This window comes from Erpetoichthys calabaricus, chromosome 3 (assembly GCF_900747795.2).
Source record: "Erpetoichthys calabaricus chromosome 3, fErpCal1.3, whole genome shotgun sequence".
In the NCBI taxonomy this organism is placed as follows: domain Eukaryota; kingdom Metazoa; phylum Chordata; class Cladistia; order Polypteriformes; family Polypteridae; genus Erpetoichthys; species Erpetoichthys calabaricus.
The window spans coordinates 168,470,100-168,493,895 of record NC_041396.2 but is presented as its reverse complement, the minus strand read 5'-3'; the positions used below and the strand labels follow the sequence as shown (position 1 = coordinate 168,493,895).

The 23,796-nt window shown below is 36.3% G+C and overlaps 1 protein-coding gene across 1 annotated transcript in view; it reads left to right on the top strand.

Annotated features, from left to right (window-relative positions):
* cd109 (CD109 molecule) overlaps positions 1-23,796 on the top strand; it is a 121,819-nt gene that overhangs the window by 24,929 nt on the left and 73,094 nt on the right. The window contains exons 5-10 of the mRNA XM_051924726.1: positions 3,201-3,326; positions 4,077-4,116; positions 6,120-6,207; positions 6,577-6,676; positions 11,789-11,906; positions 19,127-19,236. Coding sequence (XP_051780686.1) covers positions 3,201-3,326; positions 4,077-4,116; positions 6,120-6,207; positions 6,577-6,676; positions 11,789-11,906; positions 19,127-19,236 — 582 coding nt within the window. The remainder of the gene's footprint in view (positions 1-3,200; positions 3,327-4,076; positions 4,117-6,119; positions 6,208-6,576; positions 6,677-11,788; positions 11,907-19,126; positions 19,237-23,796) is intronic.

The window sequence follows — 23,796 nt, the reverse complement described above, 5'->3', positions numbered from 1 at the left end:
AATCCAGGTGCAATTTGGTGATGATCTGTGTATTTTCCAGCAAGATGGAGCACCATGTCACAGTTACAAGGCAAAAGTGATGACGAAGTGGGTTGGAGACCATAACACTGAAAGTGTGGACCCATGGCCAGAAACGTCCCCAGATCTTAATCCCATTGAGAACCTGTGGTCAAGTCTCAAAACGTGGGTGGACAAGCAGAAGCCCACAGATTGTGATCAACTCTAAGCACTAAAAAGGCAAGAATGGATTACCATCATTTGGGAGTTGGCCCAGAAGCTGATATCCAGCATGCCAGAGCAAATTGTAGAAGTTATGACGTAAAGAAGACTCTTTACGTAAATTTGATATCTTTTCCAATAAAAGCCTTTGAAACTTATGAAATGTTTATAATTGTTCTTCTTCAGTATACCATAGAAACATAAACAATAAACTGAAAATGCTTAAGCAGCAAACTTTGCAAAACACAACATTTGTGTTGCTGACAAAACTTTTGGCCACTACTGTACAATGTCCTTTATTGTTTTGTTTCATTAGTTTGTTGTTGTTGTGCTTTGATTTAGGATGGCTGCTTTTAGCTAAAATGTTCTAGCAAGGACAGGTCAGTAGGAATAGATGACTACGTTTTGTTTTTTTATGTTCCCCTTTAAATTACTTTGGACTTTACCATTTTTCTGTATTTTTAAAATTATTTCTGATTGTTATAAAGAGGAATTAATTTGTGTTAATTTTATTTTTCTATACTTTTAATGTAACTAAGCAGGAAGCCATGCATTTGTCACTACAGTATTTTTTTCTCCTCTGCATGGCTTTTGTATTTTGTACATGAGTTTTCAATCCTTTCAGTTGGTGAGATGATTAATTTTGTTCTGTGTTGCACTGCCTGTGTGCATCAGTGCCCAGACTGATTATATTCTTAATTTGACTGCAAATATAAAAGAGGAAAGATATATTCCTATATACTTGATGTAGCTACAGTATATACCTGATGTAGAAATATCTATAGGAAGAGGATCAGAGTTTTAAATTGTCTGATCGAATTTGGGAAAGTGTACTGTTTTGACTACGTGTGTGCTAGGCTAAGGCTAGACTAAGTACAGGTTAAAACAGTTCACTGTATCCACTTTTCTAAGGTTAAACTGGCTATTATTTTTTGCATTTTACCACTGTCATTCCATAGCTCTTAAAGATTTTCCTGTTCTCCTTTCCTTTCTGTCTTCTCTTCACACATTTGCTTTTCACTTTTACATCTTTCTCACACGTTTTATATTAAAGTTGGATTTATACAATCTATTTCAGTACAAAGTCAGTCATACAATTGTGATTGTTTATATTTTTTGTTGTTGTCTCTGGTATCGCTGAATATTCTGTTGTAAATCTGAAAATCCAATTAACAAACTGAACACAATCACACATTTATTAAAAGCTGGTAATATACTGTTTTTGACAAATTAATACATATAGCTATTATGTAATTGCCTAACGGATGTGATTAACATAAAACAATATAAAGTACAATTCTGGTATAATTATATTTCAGCTCAGTATATTTCTCAGATCTGAGGTTGCATATAATTGGTATGCAAATGTCACCGCTGGCGCCATTTTTCCCACTGCAGGGTGCTAGAAAGCTGCAGTTCTGAATCAGAAGTGGCCAATATGTACTCCAGCTTGAGTCAAAATAGACAGCATGCATTTTTATGCAAGCCTGATAAATTGCATTATACTGGCTGGCCACCTCTTGAGCAGTGTCATCTTAACTGAACGCAATGATTAATTGTGACACCCCAAGATGAAAAATGATGCATGGGGGATTTTGACTTCTTATGGTTACTCTGACAAATTCATGTGATTTAATCTTAGATACTTTATGTTTGTTCTCTAGTATTGAATATTTTAGTAACTTGTGAGAGCTTTTAAAAGAAAAATTAGCCACCTCAAGGGTTTTGCAAATGAAAGATTAGGATTCATTTCCCACACTGCTCTCCACTCTGACCCTATCTGGTCCAGGACTCTCCCCAAGTCTGCCCTGCGCCTGTAGCTGGCCCTCTTCTTCACATTGCTTCCACTGGTGGTTCATTGCTTTTGCTTGTCTAATAAATTTCTACTATCCTGTTAGCCATTTTCTTCTTGATATAATGTCTGAGTTTCCGATCATGATCCCAGGCAGGGCAGAAAAGTACAATATCTGTTTTATATGACCACAGTGAGAATTTGCAATATTAGAAATACATGTAATGGATACATATCTTTTTCATTTTAACATTTATTCAATAAAGTTAATAGTATATTGTTTTATTTAAGACTTCAAGTAATCCATGCAACTAACAGTTTTATATTTGGAACAGTCCTAGATAAATGTTTAAAAATAAAATGTTACTGATTTATTTGATAGCATTGCATTTAACAGTTAGTTGATAAGAATCACAACATCACTTATTAAGACTTTAATTACCAGATTTTGCAATTTCTGTTTAATGAGTGAATATAAAATGGTGTCTGATTCCATCCCAGACTTTTTTTTTAAAGTAATTACACAATTGTGGAAAATATTTCATTAGGTAGTTGTTTTCTTTAAATTGGATTACAGTAATAAGATTTGTTGCAACAGTTCTATAAGACAGTTGTTTATTCATAAACAGTCAGTCAACAGTCCGTTCCACAAGGGAAACTGTCTCCCAGTCTGGATTTTTTCTTGTAAGTACTGTATTTTGTTCATCCAGAAGTGAGAGAGAAGCTTTTAAAAATATTAAATAATCTATCAAACACTTTTTTCATTTTGTATTTGTTAAGTCTTCCTGTGGACATGAGGACAACTATTGTTAAAAAAAATCCATCTTCTTAGTATGTATCATTACATACTGTTTTACTTTAATTCTTTCTGCCCGGATGAACATTTTATTATTAATATAATCATAATATCAACAAAAATTATATGCATAGGACAACAAATTAAGCAAAAGTATTGCTCTGCTCAGGCTTGTCAAACTTGATTTAATTTTAGTATTATTTGTGTTCAATTTCTTTGTTCCTTTTTTTACTTGTAAGAGCATAAAAATTTCCAGACTTGATGTTAATTTTATCTGTAGTTTTAATTTGTATATTCTGCTTGTATTATACAAAACATGTAATAAATAAAAATATATAGAGAGTAATACTGGTAAATACACACAAACCCATATGCAATATCATGGATTTACAGGATCCCAGCTCTAATATAGTGCAGCAGTGGATATCAGAAAAAGGCAATCTTGGTGTTGTTTCGAAAACATACAGACTGACAGACAATTCTCTTCTTGGTAGCTGGGCCATTCAAGTCACAATAAACGTAAGTTCAATCTTTTCCTCAATTATGTGTCATAAATATCTATACTCTGTGGTGGGCTGGCGCCCTGTCCGGGGTTTGTTTCCTGCCTTGCGCCCAGTGTTGGCTGAGATTGGCTCCAGCAGACCCCCCGTGACCCTGTAGTTAGGATATAGCGGGTTGGATAATGGATGGATGGAAATATCTAAACCTTGGAAACATATTGTTTTGACAGAAATCAAATATTGTATTTATCCAGGTAGATGAAGTTATTAAAAATATGTAATGATTGTGTTAGTGAAGTTCAGCACAGTTAGAGGTATAGCCACACAGTCCCAGAAACCTGTGCGCAATTCAGTGTCACTGTGGATTTTGACATTTTTAAGTTGTCTCTGAAAAAGTTATGGTCTGAGTGTTTTCATCTCATCCAAAGTTGGTTTATGATTTGTACCCAGTGCTTCAGGATAACCTTAACCATCCCTTTAATTCAATAAGGGGGTCTGGAGAATAAAAATAAGTTACAAATTTTAAACTGTTCATCTTCTTGTTATTTTTCAATTATTATTTTCTTGTGAATTATGAACATTAAAGTTTAAGTAATGTTTTAAGAATGCAGTAAACAAAACAGAAAATTTGGTGCATAACAGTTTTTCTGAATAACTTTTGAAATTCTTAAAGAATCAAAAATCCTACTCAAAGTTAAAGTTTATCAAAATGTACAAAATTTTAACCTAATTTTGATTGTAGGAAATCTACATTTTTCTCTGTTTTTAGGAACTCTCGACTACGAAAGAGTTTACAGTGGCTCAGTATGGTAAGCATCCTCATTGCTTATAGACACTAGTGACATCAGGTCCAACTCTGCTTTCAGAAACACAGAGGGTTTTTAAGTAATCAGCAGAAGTTGGGACACCTGTGCAAATTGTGTGCTTCAACTTGCAACTCCTAGTTTACTTTAATTGCCACAGAACATCTGCAGGTTGTAACCTATTAGTTTTTCCCTGAAGAAGGCCCATTTGTAATCCATCCATCCATCCATTTTCCAACCCGCTGAATCCGAACACAGGGTCATGGGGGTCTGCTGGAGCCAATCCCAGCCAACACAGGGCACAAGGCAGGAACCAATCCCGGGCAGGGTGCCAACCCACCGCAGGACACACACAAACACACCCACACATCAAGCACACACTAGGGCCAATTTAGAATCGCCAATCCACCTAACCATTTGTAATATTTTGAAATTAACTTTTTTTCAGTTTTTGCTAACCTAAACTTTAAATTGAAACTTCTGGCTATTTGCTTCTTACCCTTTCACCATTTTAGGTCATTCATTGCATTTCAACTGATTTACATATGTAATAAATATATTAATATATTAATTATATATGTAATAAATATATTAATATATTAATTATATATTAATCTCTCTCTCTCTCTCTGTATATATATATTTGATGTCCCACGAGAGACACTTTAATGTCACACAAGACAAGGCAGTGAGACAACATTTAAAATAAGTTCACTGAGATCTAACCTAGCAGTTGTTGGAATGCTTTTGGCAGACACGCTTCATGTTCTCCCAGCTCTCAAAACAATGACAAGCAACAAGCAGAACATGCAGCTCGCCAGCAGCAGAAGCAAGACAGCAGATGATCCGACTGCTACTCCTTAGCATGCATTCAAACCCCCCCCCCCCCCCCCCCCCCCCCTTTCACAATGCGAGCAGCAGGGACAGCTGCTGTACAGGCTTTTAAATGATCGACGGGCAGCACAACAAGCAGAACACACAGCTCTCCAGCAGCAGCAACAACAAGCCAGCAGGTGATCCGACCACTTATCCTTAGCGTGTGTTCAGCTGCCCCCCCTTCACAATGTGAGCAGTGTTATACTTCCTGTGAGAAAGAGATTTAACCACGCCGGAAATAAAGGACAAGTACAGTATTGTTTTTACAAAAGTTTTAAAGTAAAAGTGAAAATAATGCATATGTAACAATTCCCATTAAAATAACAATCTCTTTAAATTGTATATCCGGTAAACCAAACCCGGGGGTGGGTGAGCGAAGCGAGCAGGAGGCAGAGCCCCCTAGTATATATATATATATATATATATATATATATATATATACAGTATATCTAATATATACAGATATATATATATATAATCTGTATCTTAATGGTGGTGACAAGTTGCATCAGCCTGGGCGTGAGTGTCCATCCGAATGAGCTAGCATTACATCATGCAAATAAGTAATTTCGGTGCCTGCTGCTAGAGAGCCAATAAATATGGCAAGTATGCCACAGCCTTATATGAATTTCAACTAGTGCAGTAACAGTAAGCTGTCCTTCTAAGAATATCAAGCTATCCAAAACAGAGATGTTAAGTGGAAGAATCCATTGGGTTAGTGCTGGCAGAACCTGCATTACTATGTACTGCATATGTGATTATAGGAAATTTTGCAAATATATTAAATATAAAAACACTAAAATATCAAATTGACACACATATTCAGACCCCTTAATCAGTACTTAGTTGAAGCACCCTTGACAGTTATTAGAGCCTGGCGTCTCATCTGCTAGTTTTATAATGTACTTTATATAATAATATGTCTTGAGGAAATTGATTTTTGAACTCATCTCTGAAGTACTTTAGTTAAGATTGTTACTAAATTCCCTTTTGAAAAAAAATAACATCTAACATTCCTCAATTATAAAATAAGCTGGAGTTAAATCAGAATAATGTCAAGGTGCCTTTTTCATTGCATCAAGGTACACTAAATGATTTTGACATTTTAAATAAACTTCTGCTTCTTTTAACAGTGCTGCCAAAGTTTGAAGTAATGCTAGATGTTCCATCAATCTACTCTTTATCAAGCATGAAGAATTTTTCTGGAAGAGTTCATGCCAAGTAAGTGACTGAAAAAATGCAGAATAAATACTAGTACAGAATTGTCTTTGAAAATATGTAATTTATAAATAATTGTAATATGTGCAGTATAAATAAATGTAATGTGTTCTCCTTCAAAGAAAACCAAACTAAAGCTTGCAAATGAAACACCATCAGATGCTAGAATGATGTCTTGAGTTCAGAATGACAGATTAGATCAAAGATAAGAATAATAAGAATAATAGGTGTGTGAGTAAATACATCCTTTATTGAACCTTTGTTTTCCTAAACAGGGTCACACCTGCATATACAGAAGTTTAGTATTAATTATGGGTAGATATAAGGTTAATTTTTAATCCTAAGTGTTAATTTTTTTTCTTTGTTTGGCAGATACACTTATGGAAAACCAGTAAAGGGTACTGTAAATGTAACAGTTTACTTACAAAGACAATATTTTGATCCATACCCAATAATGGTCAATACTTTTAATGTAAGTCCACTGGCTTTTCTCTTTTTATGCTATAGTATAACTTTAATGATTATACAAGTGTTTATTTAAGAAATAAATATACAGTATGCATTTTGCATATTTATGAAAAATAACATGACACCAAAATGTTCTTAAAAATTGTTATGAATGCATCTGTTGTGATCGAAAGGAAAAAATAAGCCTACAGAGCTAATTCCTATAACCCTCATCTTACATGATATGATATCATTACAATTCAAGTTGATGTTTACTCCTTGACTCTGTTTCATCCTCCTCTGCTAAAGTTAAGCAGTATGTGATAAAAGGCCACATTTCTTCTAACACCAGTGTAAGAGGCTGGTGCTGTGTCTGCCGCAGATCACTAACCTCCAGGACTTGCAAGCAACTTATGCTGCAGAGCTAATGGAGTGCTCCTATAGCCAGGGATTATAATCACTCATCCTGGGTATGAGGTGATTATATCACTACATGGCTCAGTGAAGTAGGTTTACTCCTTAATTCAGTTACAGTGTGGATTATCTGTAATCCTGTGACATATACTTGCTTCAAGTGAGTGTTCATTGTTTAAACTGCATATGGAAGACTTTTCTCCACATGAAGTGAAATAGCAGTATACAGTAAATAAACTTGATGTGAAAAGCTCCTAGTAAAAAGGTAGTTGTATGTTCTGACTGAAATCTATTGAAAGTGTAGAGCACATTACACACATATATATCTATATCTATACATACAGTACCTATGCATATACATATGCTGTTTGCCACTAATCTATCTTGACACCATATGCATTTTTCCATAAATATTGCTAGCTGTTGTATTTGTTTTTTTTTTTTTTTTTTTTTTTTTTTTTACTAATGCCAGTTGAACATAGCTACTGTTAGCCATATCTTCATTTATCCATCCATCCATCCATTATCCAACCTGCTATATCCTAACTACAGGATCATGGGAGTCTGCTGGAGCCAATCCCAGCCAAACATAGGGCGCAAGGCAGGAAACAAATCCAAGGGCAGGGTGCCAGCCCACCACAGGGCACACACACACACACACACACACACACCCACCCACCAAGCACACACTAGGGACAATACACAGGGAGTTGGAAGCAGTGGAAGTAGTGGAGATTTAGGATTCAAGTAAAATCAGGTTATAAAACTGACTGGTAAAGGCTAGAAACATCTCTAGGTACTATAGAGTATCATAGCTGATGGAGAGGTGGATAGTACATTAAATCATTCCACAAGCATTCAGACTGAAGTGAAATTTAGTTGTATTATTTTTGATGAGCACATTAGAGCCCCATATTTGCTTACTTACTTAGAAGCCACTCACTTGTAAGCAGTTGATGGATTAGATGGTCCAATTTTATTAGACACTGAAGGAATGAGTTTGCCAGATAACAGAAAGGTGTCCGGTTGGTCAGTATATTGTGTAAGCATGACTGTCATGAAAGTTTATATACAGTATATATATATATATATACAATTTAGAGACTGTTATTTTCATGGGAATTGTTATATACTCTTTCGATTCTATGTTGCATCGCTTCTCTGTGATCATAAATATACACCTGACCAAATTGTGGTTTCTTCAAAATTAAACTTGTCGTAGCTTTAATTGTTGTGGGACCACAGATTCTCATAGAGTATGGTCCATTATTGTGTAAATCTATGTTGTGAGCACTGAATGATGCGAAATCAAAAAGATTATTGTAGACTCTGATATTTTGCCTGTAGTGTTTGTGGATTTCACTTTCACCAAACAACAAATTTTTTAATTCTCGCGGATATGCCTCTTCATTGGGAAGAAACACTACTTTTCCCTGATGGCAACATGAATTAGATGATCTACATGTCTACATTTTTAAGAGCTGAGAGCACATGAAGTGTGTCTGCCAAAAGCATTCCAACAACTGAGAGGTTAGATGTCCGTGATCTTGTTTTAAAGTCTAGTCTTGTGGGACGTCAAAGTGTCTTTCCGAGAAGGTCTCGACCCAAGATTATTTTATATATATATATATATATATATCCATCCATTTTCCAAGCCGCTGAATCCGAACACAGGGTCACGGGGGTCTGCTGGAGCCAATCCCAGCCAACACAGGGCACAAGGCAGGAAACAATCCTGGGCAGGGTGCCAACCCACCGCAGGACACACACAAACACACCCACACACCAAGCACACACTAGGGCCAATTTAGAATCGCCAATCCACCTAACCTGCATGTCTTTGGACTGTGGGAGGAAACCGGAGCGCCCGGAGGAAACCCACGCAGACACGGGGAGAACATGCAAACTCCACGCAGGGAGGACCCGGGAATCGAACCCAGGTCCCCAGATCTCCCAACTGCGAGGCAGCAGCGCTACCCACTGTGCCACCGTGCCGCCCTATATATATATGCTAAAATGATTTAGTTTCAATTTGCTCATTATATCCATCTTTGAAGGAGGGCCAGATGAGGTTTTCTTCCTCTTTGCCATTTGACTTTAAACAAAACAACTGATATTGAATAATTCAATTCAAAAGTCAGAGTAAACTATTTTTACCACTAGATGCCAGCAAAATATAATATCAGCTAGCCTGTAGACTCCAATTCAGGTGCCACTTAAAATAAGCCATCCAACATGAACATTTCAAAAATGTAAATTACATTTTTAGCTACTAGCATAAAATGGGTAATCAGATTATTTGGTATTATACTAAATTAATGGTACTTAAATGAATGGCTCTTTGATTCAAATTGCATTTTTCAAAAATGAAATAATTTCTGTCATTTTAATTTGAACCTCTTCTGCCTTGTAAGGTAGCTCTAAATTCCGGTTGGAATTAGGAGAATTAGTTTTGGCCGAATATCTTTAAAATCTTTAAAAGTGATGAGGCACTTTTAGTGTTCAAAATCACATTTTAAAAATTCCAGTTAATAATTAATAAATCCAAGATACAGAAAAGTAAAAGTGGTTGCCGTGCATGATTATGGTGAGATATTTTCTTTCCTTCCTTATTTCACTAAAATGAACTAGTGGCTTTTTTATAATTAAATAAAATGTGGGTCTATAGAAGGAGGCAGTAACATACTTTTTGTATACCTAGAAAATTAAATAAAACACTTTTGCAGAGACGAGACTATAATGAACAGAACAAAAACAAAGTGCTATAAATTGCATAATCAACTTTCTGATCCAGCTTTTCCAGTATAAAATCAAGAGGGGCTGCTGTCTATCACAAAAGAAAGGAGGCGAAGTCCACCATGGTATACATGGTGTTATGAAAATGTATTTGCACCTTCTTGATTTCCTCTATTATTGAACTTTTTGGACACTGAATGTTTTCATGTCATTAATCAAAATCAAATATTAAGTAAATGAAATATAATTATTCAACACCAACTGGCAAAGTGTAAATGACTACTATAAAAGCATATAAAAAAAAGAAAATGCAGAATATATTGTATTATGTGTCTTTTTGTCCATAACAGTTTGCTAAAAGAACAATTTTAATGTGGATTGACAGATGATATACTAGGAAAGAGAAACAGGGGAGCATTGATAATATTTTGCCTAAAGAAAATTGGTAAATTTATTCATAATTGCTTAAAATATATTTAACCAACATCCATGGCTACAGCATTATTAAACAAATCTCTAGAAAATAATAATTGCCTGTGGGACCTCCTTTTTTAAAGTCATTTTACAAAATATGTGGTTTGTTAAGTATGCTAAGCGACTTCCTTAACCCACCTTTCAGAATTGTTTAATGAAAAGTTCAAAGGTTTACAGGTGTTATTGCTGTTGATACTTTGTTCAAAAAGAGTGAAATTATTTTTCTTGGTAGGTAGCCACCCCTAAGTTTAGATGGTCTTCATTGGTCTCAAGAAAATGTCTTTCAAATCTGTTTGTTCCTTCCTTCCTTCATACATTTTCCAAATTTTTTTCTTATATTCAGAAGGGATCTTTTGCTTCTCAGAAGCAATGGTCCAGTTTACATGGTAGTGGCATATGCAGTTATGCAAATAATTAGGCTTATGATATGATATCTATATGTTGCCTGACCACCACCTAAGTGCCAAATATTAGTATTGAAACAAAAAAAACACAAACTTGATAGATTTGGACCATTTTCTTTTCAGAATTCAAATTTCTGTCAGTCCAGCAAATAAAAATGCTTCAACAAAGCATTTTTTCAGTTCAATGAAGAAATGAGAGGCTTTGATAGAAGTCCCAATGTATTGCATGACAGTGGGGTTATACTGGTGGAAGGCTTTCGTGCATGTTGTCGAGGAATCTGGGAGGACCACAGGAACAACACACTTATTTGACAAACAACATCTCCACAAGCTTCAATATTTACCCCACCTACGGAGATGTACCACACTTCATAAATTACTATATACTGTACAGTATCTCTATGAACCATGGACCAACATCACGTCACAAGACTGGGACTCTATGCGCAACATCTATTATAATATTTGCAATTTGCAGTTCACCACTGTAAACTATTGCTGAAATAGTGTGAGTACTTCTGCAGCATAGGCAGTCTTGGATGGGCTTTGGGTATTCTTACATGATGGGCCTATTTAGAAAAGATGCTAACAGCAGTGTCCTTTACACAACACTCTCTAGTGCTACTTTCTCAGAGCAATGATTACCATAAATCCTAATGACTCCCATCTGCAGCCCGGTTCTAGAGCAATTATTTATTTATTTGTTCTGTTTTTGAAATAATTTCTTATGCCGGTATCCTGACATTATTATACCACCACACCTGAAAGCAACTTGTTTTTTTCCACATTGTGTAAGTTTGTTGTATCTCTTATCAAATAAAACAGGTAAATCTACATTTCTTACCTAATTTTCCTGCACCCTTTATCACAATGCATTTTCTATCTCCTTATATCTAACATGATTTACCTTTTAGCTTTTCCTTTTGTGGTATTGTCCATCTTGCTCTTATGTCATCTTTTGCTTTATACTAGGATATCACATTTTGCAGAAGTCCATATTATTGTAAAAGCTTCATCCAAACCCTGAGAACAAAAAAATCATTCTTTTGCTAATCTGAACAAGTCATATTGTATTTTAAGTAATATGCTTTTGTCATTATTCTTTACAGATTACCGGTTCGGCCAATTTCACTTTTTCATATCCTGATATATACAAAGAGGTACCATATGAGACTGAGCATTTTTTATCTTTATGGATAAATGCCAGTGTCGAGGAATCTTTAACAGGTAAGGAAAGCAAGTGAGTTAATTTCCTGTGCTGAATATTCTGGATTGTGAATCATCTAGTCTAGTTTGTGTGTGTAAGTTTTGAAATGCTGGGTTACGTAACATAAGTTCTGATATCATTCATGCATTAATGTTTCATGTTAAAGACTCACTATTACAAGTGATTTACTCATTAGAACATTTAAATGGATATTGCTTTTTTTGGGCTGCTCCTTTAAAATGAAAGACCTGAATTGCAAGAATTATGTCTTTGCAGACATTTACAATGTCAGTCAGTCAGTCATCATCTAACCCGCTATATCCTAACACAGGGTCACGGGGGTCTGCTGCAGCCAATCCCAGCCAGCATAGGGTGCAAGGCAGGAACAAACCCCGGGCAGGACGCCAGCCCATTGCAGTCATTTACAATGTGAATATGTTCAAATATGAACATTGTCATGAACATAAATTTTCTTGCTGCTTAATCATGCACTCAGGTTTATATTTAATTTACAAATCTACACCATCAATTTAAATGTTTGCCTGTTTCTTGATTTTAAAAAATTGTGTCAGTTACATAAGCAAGTCCTGCTCTAAAGGCACTTCTCATGGCATGACTTTTATAGCCAAGGTTAAAAGATATGAATCCTAGTTCCATATCAGGACCATGTCTTAAAACACTACACACCAGCAAGAGGAGCAAACTCAACATGTGGAAATTGCATGCAAGGTAATTATAAATAATAGTAAGAATAGTAATTGATAATAAATATCTTAAACAGGTGCTTTGAAGCAAATACACAAATAAAAATATATGAATTTAACAGTAAATTAAAGAATACAATAATCTCTGTAACTATGTTCCTTATACTGTTGTTGAGAAATCTTCAGAAAAAATGAGCAGAGTCTTCAGAAAGGCAGTCAAAATTTAAGACTTTATTGCACAGAATAGAAAACAATTGCAGAGCACATAAAGCCTGTCTCAGTTCATGAAATGAGCCTGGTGGTTTGGGCACAGTTCGTTTTTATTTTAGTTCTAATCACAAAAACATCCCCATTTCATACATAATTCTCATCATTCACTTTTCATGTTATCTTCGTAATAATAATCTCGTGCTATACCTGTTTTCATTACAATTACCTCGGCTGGTAAACATCTTTCCCCTAATAATAATCAATCTTTTCATAACAATCATTAGGACTCGAATGTTGTAATTGCCGCCTGGCCCACAGATGACCATCATCTGATCATGTTTTACATTCCTCACATTCCCAATCTTGAAATAATAAAAATTGGAGTCCTTTTAATTGATCAGCCCTCATCATTAAGTTGGAACCAGGATGACCTTCATATGAAAAACTGAACTGTTCACTTAATACTTGCTTGTTGCACCAGCATCCAGTAAGACTAAAATCATAGGCAGCTGTGCTGGTAAGTGCAGCATGCAGCTTTACTGATAAGAGCTGAGCTGCTGCAGCTGGAAGCAGGCGAGAGGCCTTGAGTCAGCAAGCACATTGCTAAAGCCTTTCTTACTGAATCCTTAAATTGTTTTATTGCTCAAAGTCAGCTGATATAGTTCATGTTGCTTTACCTTGATTAATTAAGATATTGATTCATGACGAAGCATTGCCATAGGAACTTAAATGCTATCTAGAATGTATGTATACAGGCCAATGTTACAGCCTGAGAGCAAAGGCAGCTGCGTCATCAGTCAGTGATGCACAGCCACATACGGTATGACTTACCAATACAGGGGCAACCCTTGATAATCAATTCTTAAAGCTTCTATATAATTCAACCTAACTAACACAATACAGCTTGCTTTTAATCTGATCATATGAAATGTTCATAAGCCTTCATATATACATTTAAATGTTAAAATGTTTATATGTTTAAAGTGTTTGTGTGGTAGCATGTCAGTTTACTTAGTTTCCTTTAAGTTTGGGGTGTTGAAGGTTTTTCCAAAATTCTTGTTTAGACTCCGGTGAGTCAAAAGGCCCAGCAGAGTCGCTATGTCCCAAAACAAAAACTTGTGTCCTCAGTTCCCTCAAAAACACATGTCCTTGGTCCTTAAAAAACAAGGCAAGTGAAAAGCAAGCAAGCAGGCCATATCAAAAACAAAAGCAATGGCCCGTAATTAATAGTGCCTCACTAAGCCACTTAAAAAGATGTCAAGCAACTCCTTTTAATAATCAATAGTTCTAAAACCAATAACAAGGCATATAAACTTAAATTCTGGCTGAATTAAATATAAATGTGCTTGCTAATATAAGATCCCAGCACTGTTGAGTCATGGCACGCAGCTGCACAGTGGTCTAACTGAGGCCAAGCTACTGCTTACATCATGGCACATGTTCAGGAAAAAGTCCCTAACTTTCGACAATCAACTCTTAAATCCCTATAGTGCTCAAACTAGCCAATATCATAATATATTGTATTTTAATCTTATTGCCTAAGGTATTGAAGAGCCGTAATACTTCTAAATGCCATTTGAATGCTTATATGTTTCATGCGCTAGTTTGAGAGCTTGCCCTTTACTCACACAGGCAAAGGCATTACACTTGCATTCTTAAAACAAAATCTGCCTGCTTACTTCCTTAGAGAACATGATGACCTTGTGTATTATCGTGGTATTTCCCTCTACTTATCCTTTGCCTATTTTCTTTAAGGGTAAGTGTACTTGTCAGGTTCGTTACCCGGTTGGCCTACTGTTGCACTTTTAAGAATAACACACACATACATAGATATACACATACACAGAGACCCTAACCACAAAAGTACCGTATGAAAGACGTATACACATGCACGTTATTCCATAGCACTTTAATCCACACAAGTATTATATGAATAACACTTGCACAGTTCGCTTTCTCTAGTACTCCAAGAGACTTACTTACCATAGGCTTGAACAACATGCAATGTCTTAGACATATCTCAGAACTAAATATTACCTTTGGTCTCCAAGAATATATTTAAACAAAGAAAGACTCAACGTCCCTGGCTATAGGCCATTGATCAACCATAGAATGTTTTACTTTAATGCCCTGTTCATTACTGGGCAGAGCTCTTCATCCGCAGCTCAATAAACCTTGAAGCACAGAGGTAATGGCAAACCTCTGGCTTCACCAAGTGCTCAAAGAAATGTACTTTATTACTTCAATCACTCTAGACATGAAGACAAAGCATAGACAATTAAAAGCAGCTTGGTATTTATTGCATGAATAATAATACCAAATAGAACAAAGAATAATAGAAAATGTGGATAGCAAAGTCTGGATATAAATACATATAGTCTTTAGAAAAAACTTACGAAAAAGTAAAGATGACAAGGATGAATGTCCTAGGCGGCTTCTGATCTAGCACTCGTAGTTGTTCATTAGATGCGTTTCTAACGATCAGATGGAAATGGCCACATGTTGATGTCGCTCTGTCCTTTTCTGACGTCGCTCTGTTCTCTTCTCCTTTTTCCTCAGATGAAGCATATTTATTATAAAATTCTACTGGGGGGTTTTGCAAGATGAGATTGTTAAATATTCTGATTGGCTGGCTGTCAATATGATGACTGAATTCACTCGTCCATTTTCCCAAACAAAAAAACTTTTTGGTGTTGCTTAGTATCTACTGGCATGTCTTCCTTTCCCAGGCTGTCAACCAGTTTAGCAACTTGTTGTCCCAGATGCCCAGGTTATAAACTAATCGATATCCTTAGGCACCAGCATGTCTTCCTTTCTTGGTTGGAAAAGCTGTTTTAAAAGTGAGGTACAATCGGGAAGAGGATATGCTTTGATGTACAGTATCCTGTTTGTAAGTTCATCTAGTGTTGTCTTGAGCAAAATATAATGAAAATATAGACCAACATTTACAGATTTTGTACCCCACAACACCTTGTCTCACAGCTTGACTTACAGAAACTCAAAACAAAGCAAGTAAGAAGGACAAGCGGCCTATGTAACAAAGTAAATGATATCTTTTTAAAGTTGCTCCAGGCCTAGGATTTTCATAGCTAAAAGCACTAAAATTAATAATAAAACATATTGATCCTTAATCAAAATTCTCATCAATACATTATATAACTTAAACACAATAATTGCAGAACTTTTGCAACTGATACCTAACTAAATTTAAGGACGGACACATGAGATAGATGTGTTTGTAAAAATGCATTGGAATAGACATAAATGACAGTAGTATAGAAGACACCTAAATAATTGTTTTTTTTATAATACTACTGACCCATGTCACTAATTGCAGCTATTATATGATCAAGTATATAAACACAATCAAATCATTGGGCATATTTCTGGTTAACTTAATATGGCCTTGAGTCGTAGGATTAAGGAGGAGGAGTATAGGAACCTCATCAAGGATTTTGTTAAATGGTGCGACTCAAACCACCTACACCTGAACACCAGCAAAACCAAGGAGCTGGTGGTGGATTTTAGGAGGCCCAGGCCCCTCATGGACCCCGTGATCATCAGAGGTGACTGTGTGCAGAGGGTGCAGACCTATAAATACCTGGGAGTGCAGCTGGATGATAAATTGGACTGGACTGCCAATACTTATGCTCTGTGTAAGAAAGGACAGAGCCGACTATACTTCCTTAGAAGGCTGGCGTCCTTCAACAGCTGCAATAAGATGCTGCAGATGTTCTATCAGACGGTTGTGGCAAGCGCCCTCTTCTACGCGGTGGTGTGCTGGGGATGCAGCATTAAGAAGAAGGACACCTCACGCCTGGATAAAATGGTGAGGAAGGCAGGCTCTATTGTAGGCATGGAGCTGGACAGTTTGACATCCGTGGCAGAGTGACGGGCGCTCAGCAGGCTCCTATCAATTATGGAGAATCCACTGCATCCACTAAACAGTATCATCTCCAGACAGAGGAGCAGCTTCAGCGACAGACTGCTGTCACTGTCCTGCTCCCCTGACAGACTGAGGAGATCGTTCCTCCTCCAAACTATGCAACTCTTCAATTCCACCCGGGGGGGGGGGGGGGGGGGGGTAAACGTTAACATTATTCAAAGTTATTGTCTGTTTTTATCTACATTTTTATTACTCTTTAATTTAATGTTGTTTTTTTTGTATCAGTATGGTGCTGCTGGAGTATGTGAATTTCCCCTTGGGATTAATAAAGTATCTATCTATCTATCTATCTATCTATCTATCTATCTATCTATCTATCTATCTATCTATCTATCTATCTATCTATCTATCTATCTATCTATCTATCTATCTATCTATCTATCTATCTATCTATCTATCTATCTATCTATCTATCTATCTATCTATCTATCTATCTAATTAAGTAATGATTATGACAGGTTAAATGTGTTAAATGTGCAATCTGTTCCTTAAAATCTTTCTGACCTTTACAGAACATTGTGTCTGTGATGTCTAGATAGCAATGTTATGAATATGAAGAAAAAGAAAGTACAGGTAGCTAAGTACAAGCAGATAGTTAACAACCTACAGGCTAACTTTGCACATCCATTATCTAGCATAGCAAGCTTAATTGGACTACATTTGTGCTGTTAGTGATAGTGATGCCATCAAACTGCAGCAATAAAACAAACACAATTTGCACAATGGAAAATTGTTCATACCTAAGTGCTTACTGTAGATTGCGTTCCCTCTTCCTTTTAGAGTATTGAACGTCTCATGGCTTTTGTGTTTTCATTTTGAAACACTCTTCAACAAGTCCTCATCCTAACCTAACAGTAGCCTCATCACCTTTCCAATCCTTCCACACCATGTAGCTATACTGCACTGGAAAACACTCATTCCATGAGGGCATAAGGAGCATGAAGAGTGAGGAGCTCACCATCTGAGACCAAGTTAAATTGGCTTGTAAATCACCCCCAAGAAGATGACTCCCAAACCTAATGGATTGACCTGCACTGCCCATGAAAATAAGCCAAAATACATTATGGTAATGACAATAAAATGTAAACGTTATTGAAGCATTTGATAATGTTAAAAATAAGCACAAAATTGAAGTTTGCAGAGTTAAAAATGAAAAGGTGATTCATGATAGTCTTGGTCTGGCGCAGACCATTGTTATGCATTACAGGACAGCAGGGAGATGAAGCCAACAGTAATCTTTGTTCTTTAACAATTTTACTTTTATGGCACTTGGAATACACTTACTTTTATCCAGCCATGGCTAAATTACTGATTAAAGCAGCATATTTTTGGTCCGAATGCTCAGAATTGGTTCACATGGGTTGACAAATTATGTGTTGGAGTGCAAGACTCCATAACTATTGTAAAAATTGTAATAAAGACTAATGGATTCACAAAAATGTTTGGGGATAGCCACTCCATATACTTCAAAAACTGGCAGAAAAATAAACATGTCTTTACAGACTGGAGTCCAAAACCGAACTGACCAACAGGCTGAAAAGCTGTTTTATAAATATGGCTGAACGGATAAAGAGGTGGAGTCAGGTAGGCAGGAACAGGAACTGACGTGGCAGGAAGTGTGTCCGGAAGTGATGTCAGCAGGGGTTGGGCTGGTGGTGATGTGATTTGGAGGCAGGTTCTTTAGCTGGTCTTCAGAGGGACAAAAGAAGAAAGGATCAGGTGAAGTGCCAACCTCTGCTCCAACTCAGAAATGACACGATTTGAGCCTGTAAATCATCTCCTATGCGCCATTGTGTGACACTATGCATTACTAGTAGTAGGGACATAGGAGTAGAGGAACTACAATGATAGAGCCCTACTCTCCAATAGGTAGCCATTGCATTATACTTGGCTTCCTGTTACAGAATATGATAGAACTGACAGTAGCACGCTGTCATCATATATTTACATATATAAACAAGTATTTCAAAGCAAAAAAATATATAACAAAGCTTAGTTTCTTATTTTAATAAACCTTTCTTCAGAAGTTAATTCAGTTTCCTTAATGTGGAACTTGTTATATCATTACATCACACATATAGACAGTAATGCTTATTTCATAATTTTAAATTTTAAATTTTGTTGCTTTGCTTATATCCTCTAACTGCAATAAAACAGCAATTTGGTGTGCATTAGTTTCACTGTGACTTTCATACTGTAAAATGTATATTATCAAATATGCAGTTGATTTATTTTTTATTTTCTATGTTGTTTGCTTTTTAATGGGAAACTGACAGCTGCATTTTAAAGAAAGCTAAACGTCCTTCTGTGTGATAGAGCCAGCACAGCATACTCATTGGTAATTTTAAAATTATTTTTATTCTTTTTTTCTATTTTTTAGGAATAACTCAGACTGTAAACAAGTCTGTGAACATAATTAATGCTGAATACAATTTGGAATTTATTCAGAAACCCACAGTGCTGAGACCATCACTAAACTTTACAACATATGTAAGTATGCTATTTAAGTCAAGTTTATTCTCATGTCTACACAGTATGAGGATGTTTGCTTGCAGGTCTCCTCAAAATAGTTGACAACAACAATAATAATAATAATAATAATAATAATAATAATAATAATAATAATAAAGAAATTAAAAGTATACTAAGCATGCGAAATATTTATGCAATTATGTTCAATATATACAATATGCATTTGCATGTATCATATACAGTGCCCTCCATAATGTTTGGGACAAAGACACATTTTTCCTTTATTTGCCATACTGCTCCACAGTTTAAAATTACAAATCAAAGACTTTAGATGTGATTAAAGTGCGCATTGCAGATTTTAATTTAAGGGTATTTGCATACGTTTTGGTCACACCATATAGAAATGGCAATAGTTTTTATACATGTTCCCTCCATTTCAGGACACCATAATGTTTGGCACATAGCAATGGCAGGTCTGGTATAGCAGTCATATTTAAGACTTTGCTGCATATCTATTGCATGCAATGACTGCTTGAAATCTGTGATTCATAGGCATGAACAGGCCAAGCCTCTAATACAGCCATCTTAAGCTACTGCTTATCCCCTTATGTTTTCTCTTCAGCGTATGAAAGACATGCACAATTGGGTTTAAGACAGGTGACTGGCTTGGTCATTCAAGAATTTTCAATTGTTTTGCTTTTAAAAACTCTTGTGTTGCCTTAACAGTATGTTTGAGATCACTATCTTGTTGTAGGATAAAGTGCTGTCCAGTGTGTTTGGAGGCATTCACTGGAACTTGAGCAGATTTTTCTATACACCTCAGAATTTATTGTACAACTACAGTCAGAAGTTATACCATAAATGAAGATAAGTGTGCCAGTACCTGTGGCAGCCATACATGCCCAAGCCATAACACCCCCCCCCCCCCCCCCCCCCACCATGTTTAACAGATAAGGTGGTATGCTTTGGATCTCGGGCAGTCTCTTTTCATCACCACACTTTCCTCTTGCCATCACTAACTTACAGGTTCATCATTGTCTCATCTATCCACCAATTTGTCAGACTGTTGCAGGCTTTTTTAAATACTTTTTTTTACAAATGATAAACTGGCTATCTTATTTTTATGACTAACTAGTGGTTGGCATCTTGCAGTGTGGCCACTCCATTTCTGTTCATAAAGTCTTCTTTGGACAGTAGTGTCTGACACATACATATCTGCTGCCTGAACACTGTCTCTGATCTGTTGGACAGATATCTGGGGCATTTTCATTACCATAGTGAGGATTCTTCTGTCATCAGCAGTACAGATCTTCTTTGACCCTCTTTGCAATTACTGAGCTCACCAGTGCATTCTTTCTTCTTAATGATGATCCATACAGTCGACTTAGGTAATCCTAAGTGTTTACCGATATCTCTTAATGGTTTTATTCATGTTTTTCAAGCTCATAATGGCATCTTTGACTTTCATTGACACAGTTCTTGTCCAAAGGTAGTCTGTAGGTAGAAGTAAGACTTACGCCTGCACTGATGAAGCAACAAATCACACCTGAGTAATCACACACACCTGTGACGCCAATTGTCCCAAACACTGTGGAGCCCCAAAATTTGGTGACCATGTATAAAAAGTGTAATCCATTTACATGTAGTGAACCCATTTAATCAAAGCCTATCACTCTAGTATCAGAGGCAACATAGGAATCAACACTGGAAGACACACTCACGCGTACCAACTCAATTTTTAATTGTGATTAACCTCAACATGCATGTCTTCAGAATGTGGTGGGAAAATCACATTCCTGATCACCCAGGCAAAAACCCACACAGATATAAAGAAAATGTGCAAACTCCCCGAAGGTAGTTACCTACCTGACCTGAGACATTTTTTGGTATTTAAAGTTTCACTTGGAAGCAAGTATATGAGATAGTTTAATGGTTTAGATTTAGAGTTTCTTTTGTTGTGGAAAATGTTTAAAATTTCTTCCTAAATTGAAGATGTCTACCATCTGCTTTTTAGTGACAATTGAAAAATTGAGTAGCATCCTGGACCCCACAAAAGCATTGCAACCATTCCCAATTCAATAGAGATATGCTCTAATTAAGTACTTTGTCACCATTTTGGTAGTTCATTGTATGGATGTATATTATGTCTCTAATAAAAGTACAAGCCAGAGTTTTTGGAACATAAACATTCAATGTGTATTTGCTCCATCTACTCTCTCTCTCTCTCTCTCTCTATATATATATATATCCTCTTTAATAAAATCCCTGTGTGCATCCATGTGTCCGTGTGTGTGTGTGTGTGTCTTCTGGTGAAGTGCGCATGCGCGGGGTGTGGTGTGACGCTTCAAATCAGATGCTTCAAAGGCCGCCTGACGCGTCACACAAGACAGAGTGGGTGGGACCTATAAAATATCACGCGGCCGATCCAATCAGATTTCGGTAAATGAGGTAACACCTAAAACATAAGGCACGAAAAATCCAATCGGGTACTGAGACGTGGAGACCAGCTTCCCCAAAGAGGTGGGATTAGTGTTTGTTGTTGTGCAAGTGTTCACTCTGAGGATGTCAGATTTGCAATTAAGAAGCTATGCCCGGTAAAGTGTAAAGTGTCAGTCGTTGAAGGGGTTTTCCTAAATATACGAATTTTCATGATATTACAATAGGATGACTTTTAAAAGTAGATTTATTTTCGCTCACATAAAATCCATTGCCGGGGAGACGCCACACATAAAATAATCAGCTGCACGCCAGCACAGATTAAAATACTTGCTGGGGAACTGCACAGTACTTGCTGGAGAGACGCCACAGCAAGCTAAAATAAAGAGAGGCAGGATAGGAGATCTTCAAACGGAAACAACTTATCAATCAACAGCCACAGGGGAGAGGATAAATGTAATATTAATTATACTTACTGTATTGTCATATACGTTTCTATTTTATTTTTATTATTATTTTACTTAAGGCTTCTTGCAAAAATATTTTTGACAAAAAAAAAAATTAAGACAAGAAACAGAATGAGGTCAAGGTCACTTGCCATTTAATATAGACTGTTCCTACTAATGTTTATGCACTACTCTTATTGTTATTGTAACAGGCTTAATGTCTAGTATATATATAAAATCCTAAGCCTAAAAGTGCAATAGTGATGTTTTTATGTCACGTTTTTTGTAATGCTTTAAATCGGCTTATTTTAAAACCTACATATATATGTTTGGTATCATTCTTTTCAGAATTTATCAAACTTTAATGTGATGTTGTTAGATTTTCAGGTTCTTATTCCGTTTTTAAATTATAAACTAAAAAATATCAAGAACTCATGTCTCACGAGATGGGACTTTGTGCCAAAAGATTTAACCACGCCTGGGGCTGGAAATAAAAGGCAAAGAGTAGGACAGCTGCTGTACAAGCTTTTAAATGTTCAAAGTGGAGCACGAGATGCAGATCACGCGGTACGGCAGCAGCAGCAAGCCAGCAGTCGATCGAACAAAGAGGAGGTTAAAAAAACAGTATTTGTTTCCCATTATATCACCGTTTAAGAGGGTGTTTCGGAGGAGAGATCGCGTATCCTTGGGGTGCATTCAGCCCCCCTCTTCACAACGAGAGCGGCAGGGATGTGAAGTGGCTGGCGAGCGAAGCGAGCAGGGGGGAACCCCCTAGTATTTCTCATATTTTTAAAAGTTACAAGCAAAAAAATTCAAATTAATAGCAGGCTCACTGACCACAATCTGAAGAACACAAAAAGCTGCAAAACAATAAAAAAAATAGAAATAATTTTAAGAAATGATGATTCAGAAACTGATATGATTGTGCCAGGAACAGAATAAAGGACTATATGAAGGCTTTTTGAAAAGCATACCACTTCATTGGAAGCAACAGTAAAGCATGGAATGCTTATCTAAAAAATTTATACCATATCAAGAAACTGGAAAAGATGTGTTCAACCCAGTTTATAAATCTATTTATTCCACTATAGGCTTGCAGAAAGCCTGCATTAAATCTGCTGAATATTTCGAATGACATCCCTCTTTTCAAATAACATTTTTATTACTTTTTGAATGCAAGATGCAAAGTTGGTGGCACAGTTGCGCAAAGGTTTGCGTTGCTCCCTAATAGCTCTAGGAACCCTGTTACTAATTTTCAGGACTTTGTGGGCCATCCTCATGTAAACATTGTTTTTTTTATGGATAATTTTGTTTTATCTCCATGTCAAAGAGGATATGCCGGTTAAATTATTTTAGGCACAGGCCCAGTGTACAAGAATGAGTGAGGAAATCCTGTGATGTCCTATCCAGGGTTGAGTCCTGCCTTGCATGTAATGTTTTTAGGATTGGCTAAACCTTCCTGTAATCCTGAATTGGGTTAATCAGATTCACAAAATAGAGGAAAAGATATAACATTAGGTAATTTCAAAAAGTCTTCCAGGAGGAAATATCTAGAATCTGCATTTATTAAACCTATTGTTTGAAATATTGATGCAGAACATTTTTATTGATATTCTAGTGCAAAACTTTTTTTCTTCTCAAATACTTGACCATTTATTACCCATAACTGCTGTGCAAAATCTTATGTAAAGACAAA